A 20,374-nucleotide genomic window follows, 5' to 3' on the forward strand; every position below is an offset into this window, starting at 1 on the left:
TACTGTAATCACACTTCACATGAATTACTCCAAATTACATTCTAATAATAAAGGCACCAAACAGTATGCTTAAGCGTAGAACCGTTACCACACTAGTAGAAGTGCATCAAAAGTGCTTAAATGTAATCATGACAAATGTCTGTAAACATACACATGAAATACTCTGTTGGTCAGCTTTTAACTAATTATATAAATGCATTTCTCATTGTACTCTTTTATCAGAGGAGAGAAGCTCCAGTCTGGTCCAGGAGGAACCTGAGCCTCCACACATTAAAGAGGAGCAGGAGGAGCTACTTCAAAGACCAGAGGAGGCTGGTGGGTCAACTTTGACATTATTAAAAGTGAAAAGTGAAGATGATGATGAAAACAGAGAGACAGAGCCTGTAGCCGGCACCTCAACGGAACACATGAAAACACAAGCTGACTGTGGAACATCACAACCAGCTAGTGATGAGCAGCTCCTCTCTTCACACTGTTCTGAATCTGACATCACTGAAGACAGTGATGAGTGGGAGGAGACTAGGGGAGATCAGTCAGCTTTAAACACACTGAAATCTCAAAACACACAAAATGTGGGAGGACAGCGCAAGCTGTCCCAGGACCTGAAATCATCTAAAAAAACTCACTCCACGAGAGGTCACACAGGGAAGAAACCTTTTAGTTGTACAGAGTGTGGCAAAATGTTTAGATTAAAGCAACAACTGAAGACTCACACAATGATTCACACAGGGGAAAAGCCCTTTTCTTGTAGTGTTTGTTGTAAAGGTTTTATTAAGAAACATAGTCTTAAAACACACATGCTGACTCATACAGGTGAAAAGCCCTTTTCTTGCACAGTTTGTGGTAAAGGCTTTGCTCACGCAAGTGATGTAAAAAAACACATGAGGACTCATGCAGGGGAAAAGCCCTTTTCTTGTACAGTTTGTGGTAAAGGCTGTGCTCACACAAGTGATCTAAAAAAACACATGAGGACTCATACAGGTGAAAAGCCCTTTTCTTGCACAGTTTGTGGTAAAGGCTTTAGATTAAACCAACAACTGAAGATTCACACAATGATTCACACAGGGGAAACGCCCTTTTCTTGTAGTATTTGTTGTAAAGGTTTTATTCAGAAAGGTAGTCTTAAAACACACATAATGACTCATACAGGGGAAAAGCCCTTTTCTTGTACAGTTTGTGGTAAAGGCTGTGCTCACACAAGTGATCTAAAAAAACACATGAGGACTCATACAGGTGAAAAGCCCTTTTCTTGCACAGTTTGTGGTAAAGGCTTTAGATTAAACCAACAACTGAAGATTCACACAATGATTCACACAGGGGAAACGCCCTTTTCTTGTAGTATTTGTTGTAAAGGTTTTATTCAGAAAAGTAGTCTTAAAACACACATAATGACTCATACAGGGGAAAAGCCCCTTTCTTGTACAGTATGTGGTAAAGGCTGTGTTCACACAAGTCATCTAAAGATACACATGATGAGTCATACAGGCAAAACGGCCTATTCTTGTACAATTTGTGGAAAAGGCTCTGTTAGCGTAAGTGTTCTAAAAAGACACATGAGGACTCATACAGGTGAAAAGCCCTTTTCTTGTACAGTTTGTGGTAAAGTCTTTAATCAGAAGGCTCATCTAAAATTACACATGATGAATCATACAGGAAAAAAGCCCCTTTCTTGTACAATTTGTGGTAAAGGCTGTGTTAGCACAAGTAATCTAAAATCACACATGATGACCCATACAGGCGAAAAGCCCTTTTCTTGTACAGTATGTGGTAAAGGCTTTGTTAGCACAAGTAATCTAAAATCACACATGATGACCCATACAGGCGAAAAGCCCTTTTCTTGTACAGTTTGCAGTAAAGGCTTTGCTATCATCACTCATCTAAAAAGACACATGAGGACTCATACAGGGGGGGAAGCCTGTTAGTAAAAGTTAGTCACACACAGACCGCTTATATGATCATTCAGTCTAATCCAAGATGACAATGACAATGATACTAAAGCAGAGGAATCAGGCTTTGGAATATCGGTGCTGGTGTTACATGAGACAAACGCGCTTGTAATGGAAAAATTAGACTACAGTGGGGGTTTGCCTACTTTAAAAGATGTAAAGGGAGCCAAGCCAACAGACCCTCCTTGATGTCAATGTCAAGTCACCTTAATTTAAGTGGCAGATGCCAAAAAGATGAGGAGTTTTGTGATTTATTTTTTATATTGTAATTATCATTTTAGGGGCATGCCATGTGTTCTACCTGCACAGCCTTGGTGATCTACTGGTAAATCGCGATCTACATTTTGGGCACCCCTGTTCTACACAATGTTGTGTCTTCATAGAGCACCGAAGTCCTGACGTCACTGCCCTCTACTATCAGTAGAGGGCGCCAGTCCCTTGGTTCGTGTATTTTTTTACAAGCATTGCAATCTCCATAGGGGGATTTTAGATCCCCTCATATAAGAACTGTGTTTGAAAAATAAACCGATCACCCCGGCCTTTTCACTCATATGGATATGAAGCATCGACTGAAGGTGGAAATGTACAAATATACCCAAAGAGTAACAAAATAAGCGTTAGAAACGAGCCAAACAACCCAGAGACTACATTTCCGGGTAGGCTGCTTCTGCCCGCAGCCCGTCGCACAACAGAAACTGAACGTTAATTACGTTTATTTTAATTTGAATTTTATTGATATATAATGTATCGTGGTTAGTACGAGTCGAGTCACCACCAGCTGAGCTTACGTCAACGAGGAATCTCAGGAACGCAATATGTTGACAGCTGGGCGTGACGTATATGCTCAGCGACATTGCATTCATATGTAGTTTCAAGGCTTTTGCAGTCACATTAATTACATTTTCTCCAGAAACTGGCTGTATCAAATATGAATGGACATCATTAACGACGTACAGCCACTCCCCTGACAGAAAGGCCGGGGTGGTCGGTTTATTTTTCAAACACAGTTCTTATATGAAGCGACATAAAATCGCCCGATGGAGATTTCAATACAAATAAAAAAATACACAAACCTGTGTGTTGGTGCCCTCTACTGAAAGTGACGTCAGACTTCGGTGCTCTATAGAGGTGTTTTATACCCTCAAAGATCTCCTTTTATCCCTTTGGGGGAAATTATATATGTTTTGTCTAATAAAGGTTTCACCACTACAGCTCCTCTTTGTGTGCTATATCACTGGAAGGTTCAACTTCTTGTTTATGCCCAGAATGACAAGGATATCCACGGCTTCTGTAGAAATGTGTTGCAATTGTAGAAATAAATAAATAAATGAGGCCAACCGATGCCAGATTTTTTATTCCAATGCCGATACCGATGTTTGCCAGATAAAGACAGTATACAAACTGTATAGATTCATGTCATGTATTTTCTATGCATAGGAATTATGAATGCATACCTCCCCAAGTTCATGTCATATCTATCTACTAGGGAGACGAGTTCAACAATCTGATTGCCTGGGGAAAGAAACTGTTCCGCATCCTTTCCGTTCTGGCACTGATGCTCCCCAGACGGCATAAGGGAGATCAGGCTGTGAGAGGGGTGGGTGGTGTCCTTAATGGTGTTAGTCGCTCTCCTCATGCATCGTTGGTATACTGTATGTCTGCCAGGGATGGCAGCGAGGTACCAATGGTCTTACTGTTCTCACTGTCCTGTTCAGTTGTTTTCTCTTCTCAGCTGTGCTGTTACCGTACCAGGAGGTGAAACAGTAATGCTCTCAATGGTTCCTCTGTAGAACATGGTCAGGGCTGGAATAGGCAGGTCAACTCTCTTCAGCTGACGGAAAGGGAAGATAGATACGTTGCTGGGCCTTTTTTGTGATGGCAATGGTGTTGCTGCTCGGGGCCAGGTTGTCTGACAGCAGCACTCCCAAGAATGTTGTACTTTTTACCCTCTCCACGGCTGAGCCGAAGACCCTAACAGGAGCCCTTGTATAAGGTTTCTTGACTATGCATGCACCTCTTGGTAACATAGCACCTCAAAGGCCCTTAAAACAAGGCTCCAGACTTCCCAAAACAAACTGGTCAGGCTACTACTTGGCCTCACTCCCCGAACCCACCTCACCCTTGCCCATTTTGACAGGTTGGAATGGGTTAGGGTTGACGACAGAGTATACAGCATCTTGCAATGGGTCTGGTCCACAAGATTCGATACACCGGCAAGATACTGCATGTACCCAGTGTTGTCCCTGAACGCGTTCAAAGAACGATCGCTCACGAACGTGTTCATATTTTGGGTGAACGTGAACTGAACGTACTGTATTTCTGCTTGATGAACGTCATTGTGAACGATTTCTTTTCTGGCGTGTGTGAACGTCGCTTTCTCACGTTCAACGTCGTTCAAGAGTGAGTGTTTCCATAGAGCCTTCCAGGCGAAATCCCCGGCGCTAAAACACACACTAAACAGTCCTTAATATAGCCGGAAAACCCACCAATAAGTCCTTATCCGACACAAATTAACTAATCTTTCTCAGCCGCACAATTTCACTGGAGCGTGTGTAGTGCCCCTGTAAAAGGAGCAATGTGTGAATCAAGAAATCACACAACGCTGTATCTCTCTTCCAAACCCAAACGGTACTTTTATCTCAATTTCAGCAATAATCAGATACATGTACAATCACAAATACATTTTCTCATCCTCTTACAATAATAGCAGCATTATGTCACGAGCACTACTGTACTAATCATGTGACCTTTAACCCTGAATCATCACAAAAATGACAGTAAGTGATGTATATTTTATGCACCAAGTGACCCATGTGTCTTTGTAGCAGTGATGGTTGAGTTGAAGAAAGGAGGCAAGCGAGGCAGGTTCTAGTCGTCGCATCTGATCAGTTTTATTGAACAGAATCACTCAGTACAAGGCACCACGGGCAGAAGGCCCCATGGCATTCAGGAGTCACATCGTATAGCTAATATCATGTGAACACACAGAAGTTCACCGCATCACAGGTTTATACTAACTTCAACGTCCCTCCTCCCTGGGCTACCTCCGCTTGTTGTAGCCAATCAGAATGTTCACTCACAGGATGTTCCGGTGAGAGGAGGAGGAATCATGTGGCAACTGGTTCATGTAACACTTTATATTTTATACCAATAAGGCTAATTAAATATCTATACTATATATGAAGTATGCAGAACATTGTTTAACACATGTAATGAAAAAGGTAGAATGTAATGTTAACAGGTCTGAATGATTAAGCACAACTACAGTGTAGAATCATATCATGTCAAAGGAGAGCAGAGAGCAGCAAGCTCTCTGAACACAGACAGCTGTTGGTTTGCAGTTTGAGATTATATTGCTAAAATTGGAGCTGTCCCACGACCCCTGGGGTGTTTGACAGCATTCTAACAAAGGCTCCGTTTTTACAAGCCTAATTGTAAATACCTCTAGCAGCTTAGGTTGTGGTCACCACAGTATCGCATTTCTCAACTTAGTTCCTCCTGTGCACCTCCTGTGTGCAGTCAGGGTACCTAGCTGAAAATAGGTTTGAGTGATAGATACATGTACAGATGTCCAGATCCATCCAGATCTGATTCATCATAAGTAAATGCACAATATGTAGTTCCCATGAAGTCAGATACAATACTCTGTTGGCATTTTCTTCGTGAATTACCCAAAATCATGACTGTAGCATCACTAAATGTTCAGATGAACCACTATACTGTAATCACATGAATTACTCCAAATTACATTCTGTAATAATAAAGGCACCAAACAGTATGCGTAAGCGTAGAACCGTTACCACACTAGTAGAAGTGCATTAAAAGTGCTTAAATGTAATCATGACAAATGTCTGTAAACATACACATGAAATACTCTGTTGTTCAGCTTTTAACTAATTATATAAATGCATTTCTCATTGTACTCTTTTATCAGAGGAGAGAAGCTCCAGTCTGGTCCAGGAGGAACCAGAGCCTCCACACATTAAAGATGAGCAGGAGGAGCTACTTCAAAGACCAGAGGCTGGTGGGTCAACGTTGACATTATTAGCAGTTAAAAGTGAAGATGATGATGAAAACAGAGAGACAGAGCCTGTAGCCGGCACCTCAACGGAACACATGAATACACAAGCTGACTGTGGAACATCACAACCAGCTAGTGATGAGCAGCTCCTCTCTTCACACTGTTCTAAATCTGACATCACTGAAGACAGTGATGAGTGGGAGGAGACTAGGGGAGATCAGTCAGCTTTAAACACACTGAAATCTCAAAACACACAAAATGTGGGAGGACAGCACAAGCTGTCCCAGGACCTGAAATCATCTAAACAAACTCACTCCACGAGAGGTCACACAGGGAAGAAACCTTTTAGTTGTACAGAGTGTGGCAACATGTTTACATTTAAGCACAATCTGAAGCGTCACACAATGATTCACACAGGGAAGAAACCTTTTAGTTGTACAGAGTGTGGCAAAAGGTTTAGATTTAAGCACAAGCTGAAGACTCACACAATGATTCACACAGGGGAAAAGCCCTTTTCTTGTACAGTTTGTGGTAAAGGCTGTGTTAGCACAAGTAATCTAAAATCACACATGATGACCCATACAGGCGAAAAGCCCTTTTCTTGTACAGTATGTGGTAAAGGCTTTGTTAGCACAAGTAATATAAAATCACACATGATGACCCATACAGGCGAAAAGCCCTTTTCTTGTACAGTATGTGGTAAAGGCTCTGTTAGCACAAGTAATCTAAAATCACACATGATGACCCATACAGGCGAAAAGCCCTTTTCTTGTACAGTATGTGGTAAAGGCTTTGTTAGCACAAGTAATCTAAAATCACACATGATGACCCATACAGGGGAAATGCCCTTTTCTTGTACAGTTTGTGGTAAAGGCTGTGTTAGCACAAGTAATCTAAAATCACACATGATGACCCATACAGGCGAAAAGCCCCTTTCTTGTACATTATGTGGTAAAGGCTTTGCTCACACAAGTGCTGTAAAAAAACACATGAGGACTCATACAGGGGAAAAGCCCTTTTCTTGTACAGTTTGTGGTAAAGGCTGTGCTCACACAAATGATCTAAAAAAACACATGAGGACTCATACAGGTGAAAAGCCCTTTTCTTGTACAGTATGTGGTAAAGGCTTTATTAGCACAAGTAATCTAAAATCACACCTAAAAAGACACATGAGGACTCATACAGGGGGGGAAGCCTGTTAGTAAAAGTTAGTCACACACAGACGCTTATATGATCATTCAGTCTAATCCAAGATGACAATGACAAGCAGAGACGAAATGTTTTTATAATCGTCATGGGGTAGCCTAAGCAGAGTACAGTACTGTATGCATGCATACCCATACCTGGCAGGTGAAAACAAGCACCAAGATTAGCATTTCAATGCCTGATCTGCATGTTTACAAGCAGGCATGCAAACAGACCGAAGCTGGAAAAGGTGACAGTATGCGGGGGACGCGCCTTGCGCTCCTGGCCAGCCGATCCTCTCTGACTTTAGTAAAATATATTAGTATATCCCTGGATGGCTATTGGCCTAGTCTAATGTTGCTGGGGGCCAATGGTTTAGACTCTTGACTGACAGCTGACAGCAGGGCGCCGCCCCCCTCTCTCACTTTCCACTGAACACGGCAGCCATCTTGGTTTGCCTGTCAACAAGCAGACTGGACTGGAGGTACTATTGATATATTTTTTAATAAATCGTAGAAGATGTTTGAAAGACATTAATGGCCACCTTGTGTCTCTCTGATGATCACTAAGGACCCGAAAATTAATTTGGAACGTTTTGGTCTATTTTGGAGAGAGTTACAGCCATGTAGCATCTGTTAGCATGTTAGCTTGTGTTCCACTGTTATGGCTGGCCAGTGCAATATTTCATATATTTTTTAATAAGTCGTAGAAGATGTTTGAAAGACATTAATGGCCACCTTGTGTCTCTCTGATGATCACTAAGGACCCGAAAATTAATTTGGAACGTTTTGGTCTATTTTGGAGAGAGTTACAGCCATGTAGCATCTGTTAGCATGTTAGCTTGTGTTCCACTGTTATGGCTGGCCAGTGCAATATTTCATATATTTTTTAATAAGTCGTAGAAGATGTTTGAAAGACATTAATGGCCACCTTGTGTCTCTCTGATGATCACTAAGGACCCGAAAATTAATTTGGAACGTTTGTCTATTTTGGAGAGAGTTACAGCCATGTAGCATCTGTTAGCATGTTAGCTTGTGTTCCACTGTTATGGCTGGCCAGTGCAATATTTCATATATCCTCCTGTTGCTGCTGCTGCTGCTGCTGCTGCTCCTCCTGCTCCTCCTGTTGCTGCAGCAACGGTAACGACAGCATCTGGTCCTCCTGCTCCTCTATTACTCCTCTCCTTTATTGCTCCTCCTCCTGCTGCTCCTCCTCTTCGTCCTCTTGCTCCTCTTCGTCCTCATCCTCCTGTTCATATCCGTCCTGGTGCTGCTGCTGCTACTGCTGCTGCTGCCACCCCTGGCTCCTCCACTCCACACACCACCCTCTTTTATCGGAAGAGGAGGATGGAGGAGGTGGATAAGGACAGAGCCAGAGGCTTGGTCGTCAAGGACCCCCGACAGAACGTGCAGCGGATCTGTAAGAGCTGTGGCCTGCCCAAGACCAAAGACAATGGCCACAGCCGGTACAAGACAGAGCACTACTGCTCAAGGACCGGAGGCCGCTCGGTGGAGGAATGGCTGGCTGAGAAGAGGGCTGCTGAGCCTAAAAGTAAGTTGGCTTAATTTGTCCATAATGTCATCTTTTCAATGTGTTTGGTATAAAAACAGCTAATCACAAATATCTGTGACATTGCCTCTCATCTATTTGTAAACCTTTTGTTCATGCAGAGTGAAGCCACCCACCCACCCAGCCAGCCACCCACCCAGCCAGCCACCCAGCCAGCCAGCCACCCACCCAGCCAGCCAGCCAGACAGACAGACAGACAAAGGGCCAGCCAGCAAGCAAGCCCTGCTGTTTTTTGTTTTTTCTTTCTTTCTTTCTTTTTTTACACGCCTGGCCACCCAGCGAAGATGGCCCACCCCAGTGCCCATTCTGCCAGCTGCCCTGCCCCACTGCCCCTCCCCCCCCCCCCCCCCCCACACACACAGACTACTGGGACACGTACTGTACTGTCCCTCTTCCCTGGGCCTCCGTGTCCTCCCTACGCTGCACCCTGGGAAGAGTGCATCACAGTGGCTGGCAGACATGAGAGACGCTAATAGTGGTGATGTGCGCATAGGACACTGAGTCACTTCGCTGGGTGGTCATGGACGTTCCCCCCTTGTATATAGTTCCTGTTCCCCTCCATGTGGACCGAGACCTTGAAGAGGTATGGAGGCTTGTGTGTGTTGAGGACGCTCAGAGCTCTACTGCGTAGGAGCATCCATGGCAGGCAGGTCTGAGAAGAGACACCAGACTAACATCGGTCCATGTAGCGTCAGTACAGAAAGGGTTTATGACATTACATATCTACATCTACAGGAAATCTGTGGTGCCCTAATAAGGAGTATGCCAAGGAGTATACCAAACTGACTTCACAAGGTACAATTCAAATACATTTATTGGCTATAGCTTAACAGTCAAATCATGTTTCAGTGTTTATTTAAAAAATAACAAATGGCATTCAAATTATTTCATAATGGTATTGTGAGCATAGATCAGATATTTTCACAGTTTGATGTGTGCGTGTGTGTAAAAAGCCTAACAAAATTAAAAATGTCTCTATTACAGTTGACACAGACTGCCTCCCGCCCTCTGTGGTTATGAAAAGCTCCGGCAGGAAAAGGTCCTTCAAAACAAACAGAATAGGTGAATATTATAACATTGTGAGCATGTGAAATAGGTATAGTTGCGAACGCAGTGAGCATTTACTATGAGACCCAGCAGATCACGTCTGTGTGTGTGTGTGTCTGTGTGTGTGTCTGTGTGTCACGCTGTAACACCACCCGCCCACCAGAGGGCGCAGCTGTATCACACACAAAAACACACACACACATGCACGCACGCACGCACACGCATGCACGCACGCACGCACGCACGCACGCACGCACGCACGCACGCACGCACGCACGCACACACACAAAAAACTTAACTTAAAAAAAAACTTAACTTAAAAAAAAACTTAACTTAAAAAAAAAACTTAAAAAGGAAAAACGCACACACAAAAAACTTAACTTAAAAAAAAACTTAACTTAAAAAAAAACTTAACTTAAAAAAAAAACTTAAAAAGGAAAAACGCACACACACAAAAAACTTAACTTAAAAAAAAACTTAACTTAAAAAAAAAAAAAAAAACTTAAAAAGGAAAAGCTTTAAGGAAAAACTTAAAAAAACGTAACTTAAAAAAAAACTTAACTTAAAAAAAAAAAAAAAAAACTTAAAAAGGAAAAGCTTTAAGGAAAAACTTAAAAAAAAATTAACTTAAAAAAAAACTTAACTTAAGAAAAATCTTAAACACAAAAAAAAGAGAACTTAAAAAAACCTTAAAAAATTACGTAATTTATTCTAATTGTTGTTTTTGCAATTCACGAGCTGCGTTCGCTTCCCGCGTTTGCGCGTCTTACTTGTGATATAGTGGTAGATCAGCTATTTTTACAGTTTGATGCCTTTTGTGGTTAAGATGACACTTCCAATTTTCTCTATTATAGTCGACTCTGATGACTCCACCTCAACCAGCTCTGAAAAGCTGCCTGTTGTGATGAGACTTCCAATTTTCTGTGTTATAGTGGACTATGACGAATCCACCTCAACCAGCTCCTCCAGTTCGGAAAAGAAACCCAGACATGGTGTGTATATATTAGAGCGTGTTATTGTTTGATGTGTACTCCTAAGTGCCTACTGTCTAAAGTATTTAATTTCATCATATATCTTCCTGAAGCTCTGCCACGCGAAGCCAAATCATCGGCAGTCGAACAAATGAAAGGTACACTCACTCACTCACTCACTCACTCACTCACTCACTCACTCACTACAATTAAATTTTAGCCTTATGTAATCTTATTGTCATCTCTCTACTCTGTACTTCATTCAGGCCGCCTTGGAGAAGAGGACGCATTGCCCGAAGCTGGTCCATCACAGGCTGGTCCGTCAAGGCCACATTCCTCCTCCTCTGCTCTCCCCACAAGATGCACCATCTACAGGAGGAAGAAAAGGGAGGAGAAGGACAGGGCGGTCCTCGCGCAGCACACCAATGGAGGGCAGAAGGCCGGTGACCCCTGCACTGAATGTGGCCTTGCTAGGAAGGCAGAGACGGGCCATGCCTATTTCAAGGGCGAATACTATTGCACAATCACAGACATGAACCAGGCGGGCAGGGTCAAGTGGCTGAAGGAACGGGGGGCTGACGATTCCAGGCTTCCGAGGACCACCGCCTGGAGAGTGAAGCGCGGTAGGAGCTACGGTAATAGCTGTTTGTGTTGGCTGTGCGGACAGCCAAAGAACAAAGACTATGGACACAGCTTTCTCCGTGGCTCTGGGTGCTTTTGCACCATGCACGAGTGCAAGTCTGTGGAGGTCTGGCTGGCTGAAAAAAGACTCAACGTTTGAAACCAGGCCCAGCAAGTGTGTGTGTGTGTGTGTGTGTATATTATTGGGGTTTAAGTGTGTGTATTCTTGGGGTTTAAGAGTGTGTATTCTTGGTGTTTAAGTGTGTTTATTCTTGGTGTTTAATATATTTTCTTTATTTACTGTGTGTGTGTGTGTGTGTGTGTGTTTTTTTTTTATTTTTTATAATTGCAATACATTTTTTAATAAACTATTATTCATTTCAAACCCCTCGTCCTTTTGTCTCTCATGTGGATTAGGCACTTATAGATGCAAGGTTTTGAAAAAATTGAATAGTATACAATCATTATTTCTATTATGTAAAGCACAAGTGAAAGTACAAAGAAAATAGCTGATCTACAGGCTCAAAATACATTTATTAGTCTTCAGAGACTTCTTCCACCACAACAGGCAAAGCAGCATGTGAGCAGAAGTTTCAGTCTTCTTAAGCACTAAAACATGAGTTGACTGTGCAATAAAGGTATTCATTAATTTAATGTTGATTTGGGGTTAAACTATATTCACCCATGGAACTAAACAGTAAAGACATGGATTAGAAATATGACACTATATTACTACACTGTATATTATCTTAACATTCATATTACACTATACTATATACTCATTACGGTTTGATTTTTGATTTATTTTGTTTTTGTGCATGTTTTTCCACACATTCCACGGCCAGGGTCTTCCACCCCCTGCAGAGGTGTGATATTTAGATAGTATTAGCTCATATGGCTCATCCTGTGTGGAGCAGAAGTCCACCCACTTGTTGTATGTTCCTTCAGAATGCAGAGAGAGCTCCAAGCTCAGCCACACCCACAGTCCCACACTGTCCCTAGCTGAGTACAATAAGCCTTTGGTTAGGCATACAGGTTACTTCTGATTTATAATACTATATGATTCTCTAAGCCTTCTTTTGTGAAAAGGTTAGGCCAGGTAGACTACAGTAGGCTATAACTGTATAATGCCGATGTTTCACAGTAATTGAACCGTTGAGAGAGTTAGACGTCTGGGCACCACAGTATTGTTTAAAAAATAAATACTAAATGATGATTTAACAATGGCCTTCGACCCCCTCTGGTCCCTGGCTCCACCCCTCTCCTCCCCATCCTTCTTCCAGCCAGGTTCCTCCTCTGTCCCTCAGTGACTCCCTGTGGGACAGGTCCACAGCGGAAAAGAGGAAGAAAATGCTTGCTGTCCATTTTTTTAAATGTTTTGCTATCTATGCTGCTGCATTATGAAAGGAAGACAAACAAAAAAAGCTTCTTGTTTCCTTTATTGGCATAGCCAGGATTTAAAATGATCTGGTTCCATCCCTTCCATTGATTGATAAGAAAGACTAGAATTGTCCCGTACCTTTGAACATTACTTACCTTTGAACTGGGACATTAGCCGATCTACAAGCTCACAACCATAATACCGTTAAATCAGATTTAGCTATACTATTAATATACAATTATTGACAGACAAACTTCAGAATACTGATTTTCTTTTCTTTTTTACATGCACCAAGTCTCTGTTTCACTTGCTCCGTTCATGTAGTCTCCCATTGGCGTGTTTCACTTCACTTCACACGCCACATACCATGTTGGGAACTTATCTGCAGTTGCACACCTGGCCCAGGAGAGTGCGCCATTGGCTATGCTTTTCTCTAGCACCAGTGTTTAGATCTCTCACCTGGCTGGGGGTTTCTGTGTGATAGGCTACAAAGACTGTCATATGTACATGTTCATTCCCATTCATCCCCCTTTTCCCAGTTTCATCAAAACATTTAGAGACGTACAAATAGACACTTCTATATAGACAAAGAACAGAACAGGAATTCATCATAAAGGAGGTAAAAAGGGAAAATAAACCTGTCTCTCCTGCCGACTGGCCATGTATGTGACTTTGCACTTAGAAGAGCACACAAGTGTGTATTTACTAAGGTTTTCAATAGACAGGTCGCGAGGCCCGGGCTCTCCTGCCCCGACAACTGTCGAGTTAGAGAGTTGTACGGCTCCATTTGGACACCCCTCAAGGAACCCACAGAGTTCCCGGAATCCACTTTGAGAACCACCGTTATTGTAGAGGCGTCACACTTTGTTTGAAAGCAGCAGATCTACGAGCTCGGCGGATAGCACTCGGCGCACAGCTTTTTCTTTCAAGGTCACCTCGGGCCAGGGTCACCTCGGGACACCATGGGCGGGCACCTTTGAGCCGAGGCGCCTCCCACAGTAGAAAAATAGTAGAAAAGACTCTATTGGGGGCGGGAAAGACTCTATTGGGGCGGGTCCAATAGGAACGCACCGGAAAAGGAACGCACCGGCCGAAGGAGGAACGCGGAGGCGCCGCGTTCCACTTATCGGGCCTTTGGGCCCGCCGCGGGCGGACGGGGCGACGCCGGGGCGCGCCGGGCGCGTCCCTCATCTCCGGGCGCCCCGGGGGCCGGGAAGGGCCAAAAATGTTTTTGCGCGGCTCCCTTCGGGGGCCCGCGCAGGGCCTCGGGCCAAAACAGAGAAGAACGGTCGGGGTTCCTTGCGCGAAAATTTTTGAGGGTTTTATGGGTACCAAACAGGGCTGGACTGGCCACAGGTCATACCGGGCATTTTCCCAGTGGGCCGCGACCATAGGGTCGCGGCCCACCAGGCCGCCAGTTGATATTAACCTGCGGGCCGCATTAGGTGAAGGTGGGGGCCACCCTCAGGCCGCCAGTTGATATTAACCTGCGGGCCGCATTAGGTGAAGGTGGGGGCCACATGTGGGGGCCCAGTGTGGAGGGATGGTATGACAGACTGACTGGTATAAACAGTGCCCCCAGTGGGGAGGGATGGTATGACTGCTCAGTGGACCCCAGTGGTCCTCTGCTCAGTGGACCCCAGTGGTCCTCTGCTCAGTGGACCCTGCAGTGGTCCTCTGCTCAGTGGACCCCAGTGGTCCTCTGCTCAGTGGACCTCTGCTCAGTGGACCCTGCAGTGGTCCTCTGCTCAGTGGACCCTGCAGTGGTCCTCTGCTCAGTGGACCCCTGTGGTCCTCTGCTCAGTGGACCCCAGTGGTCTTCTGCTCAGTGGACCCTGCAGTGGTCCTCTGCTCAGTGGACCCTGCAGTGGTCCTCTGCTCAGTGGACCCCAGTGGTCCTCTGCTCAGTGGACCCCAGGATAAAAAAAATAAAATTATATATAACTCAATTGTGTATATATATATATATATATATACACACACACACACACACACACACACACACACACACACACACACACACACACACACACACACACACACACACACCCCCGGCCCCCCCCCCCCCCCCCCCACTTAATCATTCCTTTGCAATTTAAATTATTTATATTTCAATACTGAGCAACAACAACAAAACTACGAATTTGATGCGTTTAATAAGAGCACAAATCAGACTGCACAGCTAGTCACAGAGTGAGACTACAGCGAGTCACCACTCACTCCCAACCATGTCATGATAAAAGAGATGATTATTGATTACAAACTGCAGCAAGCAGCAGCAGTACTAGCCTAGCCTGTTGGCGGAAGATTTCACCATTCTGAGCAGCGTTACACTCACTGCGCAAATAACGTGCATAACAGCATGCACGCGCAAACTTTCACAGCTGCATCTTGTTGACAATTACCGTGCTGCGCAGTGACAGCGGTGAGTCCGCCAGACAGATTTATCTGGGCTCCACCCATAGGCTCCACTGACCCAGAGATCGACATGACCCCCCCACCCCCCTCAAACGTTTTTTTTAACGGATTTGCATAAATCACACAGGTGCCCTATTTGGAGTAAAAACGGCGATTTTCGCCGAAAAGCTACATGTTTGCATGTCTGTACAAGGGACAGGCAACGCGGTCCACCCCCCACCACCCCCCGTCCCGGACAGTGAGGAAAAAAAAGATGTTAAGGTGCCAGACTTGGATGGTTAGAGCGGCGCAATTATACAAAGTTAATGCAAGACGAGAATTGCGCGAACGGGCGCGACCTGGTGCGGTACAAACGGGACGAACCGAGGCGAATATATATATATATATTCAGGTCTAATTCCTCATGTGGGTCGAGATCCCTGGTCCAATTCCTCATGGGGGCCCTGGCCCGCCGGCCCCCACAGACTCTACGTCACTGATGACAAGGATACTAAAGCAGAGGAATCGGGCTTTGGAATATTGGTGCTGGTGTTACATGGAAAAATGAGACTTCCATTCTATATGGAAGTGGTAGGTTTTTGGGTTCTTCACCTCGTACATTTTTATATAACTTTGTAATCCTACTGACGTTTGCACAACACTCAGCATTACAGTGGGGGTTTGCCTACTTTAAAAGATGTAAAGGGAGCCAAGCCAACAGACCCTCCTTGATGTCAATGTCAAGTCACCTTAATTTAAGTGGCAGATGCCAAAAAGATGAGGAGTTTTGTGATTTTTTTTTATATTGTAATTATCATTGTAGGGGCATTCCATGTGTTCTACCTGCACAGCCTTGGTGATCTACTGGTAAATCGCGATCTACATTTTGGGCACCCCTGTTCTACACAATGTTGTGTCTTCATAGAGGTGTTTTATCCCTTTTATCCCTTTGGGGGCAATTATATATGTTTTGTCTAATAAAGTTTTCACCACTACAGCTCCTCTTTGTGTGCTATATCACTGGAAGGTTCAACTTCTTGTTTATGCCCAGAATGACAAGGATATCCACGGCTTCTGTAGAAATGTGTTGCAATTGTAGAAATAAATAAATAAATGAGGCCAACCAATGCCAGATTTGTTATTCCAATGCCGATACCGATGTTTGAGAGTCCTGGATCATTGATTACCGATGTTTGTGACCGATATATTATCAGAATCAATCAATCAGTTTACAAATCAATTTGTGAATGTTGTGAAATTCAAGATTGCTTTAATTGCCATTGTTTTTCCAACTGCAAGCAGCCTCAATAAAAAAATATGCACAGTTTGTTTCCCCTAGTTAAAAGACAACATAGATTCATACAAGAATAAAATATCACAAAACATTACTCTGACATTAAATAAATCCTAAAAATAGAGGAATTTGTATGAAAAAGCATAGCCAGATGAAGACAGTATAAAAACTGTGTATAGATTCATGTCATGTATTTTTGTATGCATAGGAATTATGAATGCATACCTCCCCAAGTTCATGTCATATCTATCTACTAGGGAGACGAGTTCAACAATCTGATTGCCTGGGGAAAGAAATTGTTCCGCATCCTTTCCGTCCTGGCACTGATGCTCCCCAGACGGAATAAGGGAGATCAGGCTGTGAGAGGGGTGGGTGGTGTCCTTAATGGTGTTAGTCGCTCTCCTCATGCATCGTTGGTATACTGTATGTCTGCCAGGGATGGCAGCGAGGTACCAATGGTCTTACTGTTCTCACTGTCCTGTTCAGTTGTTTTCTCTCCTCAGCTGTGCTGTTACCGTACCAAGAGGTGAAACAGTAATGCTCTCAATGGTTCCTCTGTAGAACATGGTCAGGGCTGGAATAGGCAGGTCAACTCGGCGGAAAGGGTAGATACACTGCTGGGTGATGGCAGTGGTGTTGCTGTTCTGCGCCAGGTTGTCTGTCAGCAGTACTCCCAAGAATGTTGTACTTTTTACCCTCTCCACGGCTGAGCCGAAGACCCTAACAGGAGCCCTTGTACAAGGTTTCTTCGACTATGCATGCACCTCTTGGTAACACAGCACCTCAAAGGCCCTTAAAACAAGGATACAGACTGGTCAGGCTACTACTTGGCCTCACTCCCTGAACCCACCTCACCCTTGCCCATTTTGACAGATTGGAATGGGTTAGGGTTGACGACAGAGTATACAGCATCTTGCAATGGGTCTGGTCCACAAGATTCGATACACCGCCAAGATACCCATGTACCCAGTGTTGTCCCTGAACGCGTTCAAAGAACGATCGTTCACGAACGATCGTTCACGAACGATCGTTCACCAATGCGTTCATATTTTGGGTGAACGTGAACTGAACGTACTGTATTTCTGCTTGATGAACGTCATTGTAAACGCGTTCATTTCTGGCGTGTGTGAACGTCGCTTTCTCACGTTCAACTTCGTTCAAGAGTGAGTGTTTCCATAGAGCCTTCCAGGCGAAATCCCCGGTGCTAAAACACACACTAAACAGTCCTTAATATAGCGGGAAAACCCACCAATAAGTCCTTATCTGACACAAATTAACTAATCTTTCTCAGCCGTACAATTTCACTGTAGCGTGCAGCGCCTGTCATGCAGGCAGAAAGCAGACACAGAACATCCCGACTCCCGACCCAAACACTGAGGAAACTTGTTGTTTGAATAAACATAATGTGCCACGAAAACTAGCTTCCAATAGCTTGTTATTTTTGCGTCGAGGAGGTATGTGTCCATATCCGTCTGTGAACGCTCCGTCTGTGAACGCTCCGTTGGATGTCTAGCTAAAACCTTGCTTTTTATTACTTTTAAATTGTTTTTTTGGCTGTATGTCTCTGAGATATGATAGCCCTGTCTATCCGATATTCATCCATTAGGATGTTTTAATCATCAGAACTTTTGATAGCCCATAATCGCTACAAACCGGTTAGCTGTCAAAGTGCTACTGCTACTATCATCAACCAGATGAGAATGTTGACGACTCAACGGACCCTACAAACCTGAAGACTACACCGCTACATGCCAGACCAGATCTTCGCAACGGGCTCCTTTAGGAGCCCTTGTGCGTAAGTACTGTTTTGGACCCTCCTCACTCTTGAGCATCCATCTATCATCTATAACCTACACCAGATCACCGCATCGGGCTCCATTTGGAGCCCCTGCGCGTATGTACCACTGCTTCCCGGTTACCACCCAGCCTCAGCCATCGGCTAACAACAACACCAACTGTTTCTAGAAAGACCTGTGTACTGGCGATTCATTTTCTTCTTTTAGAATGGCGCCACTTACCCTGGTGATGAGTGTGGACGAGCTGTCCTGTCTGAGGTCCGAGCTCCACAGCATAGAGGTACTCCTGGGCGATGTCCTCCGCAGGAAATCCGCCGTCCTCTCCCGGCTGGACGCGCTGACGGGCAACGGACCAAACAACTCAACCCCACTAGCCGGGTCATCTACTGCAACGTCCCCTTCCTGGGCCACAAGTCGTGAAGAGGGGGAAAAGGGTCGCTCTCCCATTTTTCTCTCCAGGCGGAGTTGGCACTAGCAATATCTCGATGGCAAACTTTTTTTCCCCGTTGGTGGCTCACTCTGAGTCAGAGCTGCTAGTTAGCTTAGCACCTCCAGCTAGTATAGAAGTATCAGCAGGAGGGATGCAAACAGCAGTTTCAGATGAGCAGGTGGCTAATGCTAATGCGGAGCTAACAGCTCTCAGTCCACACGTTGACCAGGCGCAACAAGTCCGCTCCGTCAAAACGCGAAAGCGCTCCTGTCCATCTTTGACTCCGAGAATCCTCATCAAACGTACACAACACCGTTCTCCTCCACCTCCTGCCATCCAATTCCCCGCGAGTCCAACTCCAAATTCCATCAGCATCCGTCCAGATTCTCCTTCAACCGCTCCAACTCCACTGCCCAGTGAACTAGCCACAGCTGTAGAAAATGATGACGTCACTAGCCATCAGTCTAACAGTGGAACCCCTGAACCTGAATGAATCTATTCTCCTCTCTCCATTGGGTTGGCTGATTCAAGTATGGAAATGCCTAACGCCGAACCAACTCCCTATGTCCCCCCTCCACCCCCCCCCCCCCCCCCCCCCCCCGACCAATAACAATCCTCTACTTGCCTGGCCAAAACTTTCAGTTTATAAGGGATTGTTATTTAAAGGTAATAACCCAGATCTCTTAATCATCGGCGATTCGATCACAAGGAACATTATAATCCCAGGAGGCATCACTTTTTGTCTTCCAGGTGGTAAAGTCACTGATCTCTCCAAACTAGTACCCACTATTATAGACCTCTACCCCTCTGCCCACACTGTCTTCATACACGTTGGATCCAACAATGTCCTGGATCGGCATTCAGCCAAACTTAGATTGAATCTAGAAGCACTCGCAAACAACATTCAGAGTCTTAATAAATCCTGTGTCTTTTCTGGTCCCATCCCTGCTCCGTCCAAGAGCGCTGAACATTTTAGCAGACTCTACAGTCTACAGGAATGGCTCAGAGGATTTTGCACTGCAACAGGCCATGGCTTTATTGACAACTTTGACACTTTTTGGACCAGAAATAATCTTTATAAACCTGATGGACTTCACCCTAACATCCCAGGCACTAGACAACTCACTGCAAATTACATACGCCATGTTGCCTTTAACACTGTATGACTCTCTTCACAGCATGATCCCGCCATAGATTCCATACCATACAATAATGAAGAGCATCCTTCAGAGGGTCATGTTGACATTCCACTCCCCATCCATCTTGCTCCTCTTCCTCCTCTTCCACTAAACTCAAATTGCCCCCAATTCCACTAACCCAATCCACCCCGCCTCCCTTTCTCTCTGCTGACACATATAACATTCATACTTTATTTAATTCTGTTAAACTAACCCAAGCACCCCCCTCCCCCCATGCCAATATCCCTGTCATTATCACCTCTAACCGTTCCTCCCACAATTCGAACTGCTCTGTAAACGCCTTAAACTTAATTTATATCAGACCGATTAAAACTTATAATATATTGCCCTGTCCCACTCCATCTGTCCCTGTATCTGTTAGTATGGGCCTGCTTAATGTCAGGGCTCTTCAAGAAAAGTCGACCATCTGTCAAGACTTCATTCAGTTCCATAACCTTGACTTCTTTTTTATCACTGAATCCTGGCTAGGTGTGGAGGACAATATTCCTCTCATCGCTACTACCCCCCCAAACTTCTC

The 20,374-nt window shown here is 44.5% G+C and overlaps 2 protein-coding genes across 2 annotated transcripts in view; both read left to right on the forward strand.

Moving 5' to 3' along the window:
• LOC306934071 (uncharacterized protein) overlaps nt 1–8,827 on the forward strand; it is a gene marked incomplete at its 3' end in the record, with an annotated part of 53,913 nt that extends 45,086 nt beyond the window's left edge. Inside the window, exons 7-8 of the mRNA XM_079516532.1 lie at nt 8,287–8,703; nt 8,823–8,827. Of these exons, the coding sequence (XP_079372658.1) occupies nt 8,287–8,703; nt 8,823–8,827 (422 nt within the window). The remainder of the gene's footprint in view (nt 1–8,286; nt 8,704–8,822) is intronic.
• A 611-nt stretch (nt 8,828–9,438) lies between these two features.
• LOC306934081 (uncharacterized protein) lies at nt 9,439–11,520 on the forward strand (the record flags this gene model as incomplete). Its single annotated transcript, XM_079516543.1, has 4 exons — nt 9,439–9,516; nt 10,701–10,760; nt 10,853–10,897; nt 11,006–11,520. The coding sequence occupies exons 3-4, from the start codon at nt 10,891–10,893 to the stop codon at nt 11,518–11,520; spliced, it is 522 nt and encodes a 173-aa protein (XP_079372669.1). The 5' UTR covers nt 9,439–9,516; nt 10,701–10,760; nt 10,853–10,890.
• Between the last annotated feature and the right edge of the window lie 8,854 nt (nt 11,521–20,374).

Source organism: Electrona antarctica, assembly GCF_951216825.1.
Source record: "Electrona antarctica genome assembly, chromosome: 2".
NCBI lineage: Eukaryota > Metazoa > Chordata > Actinopteri > Myctophiformes > Myctophidae > Electrona > Electrona antarctica.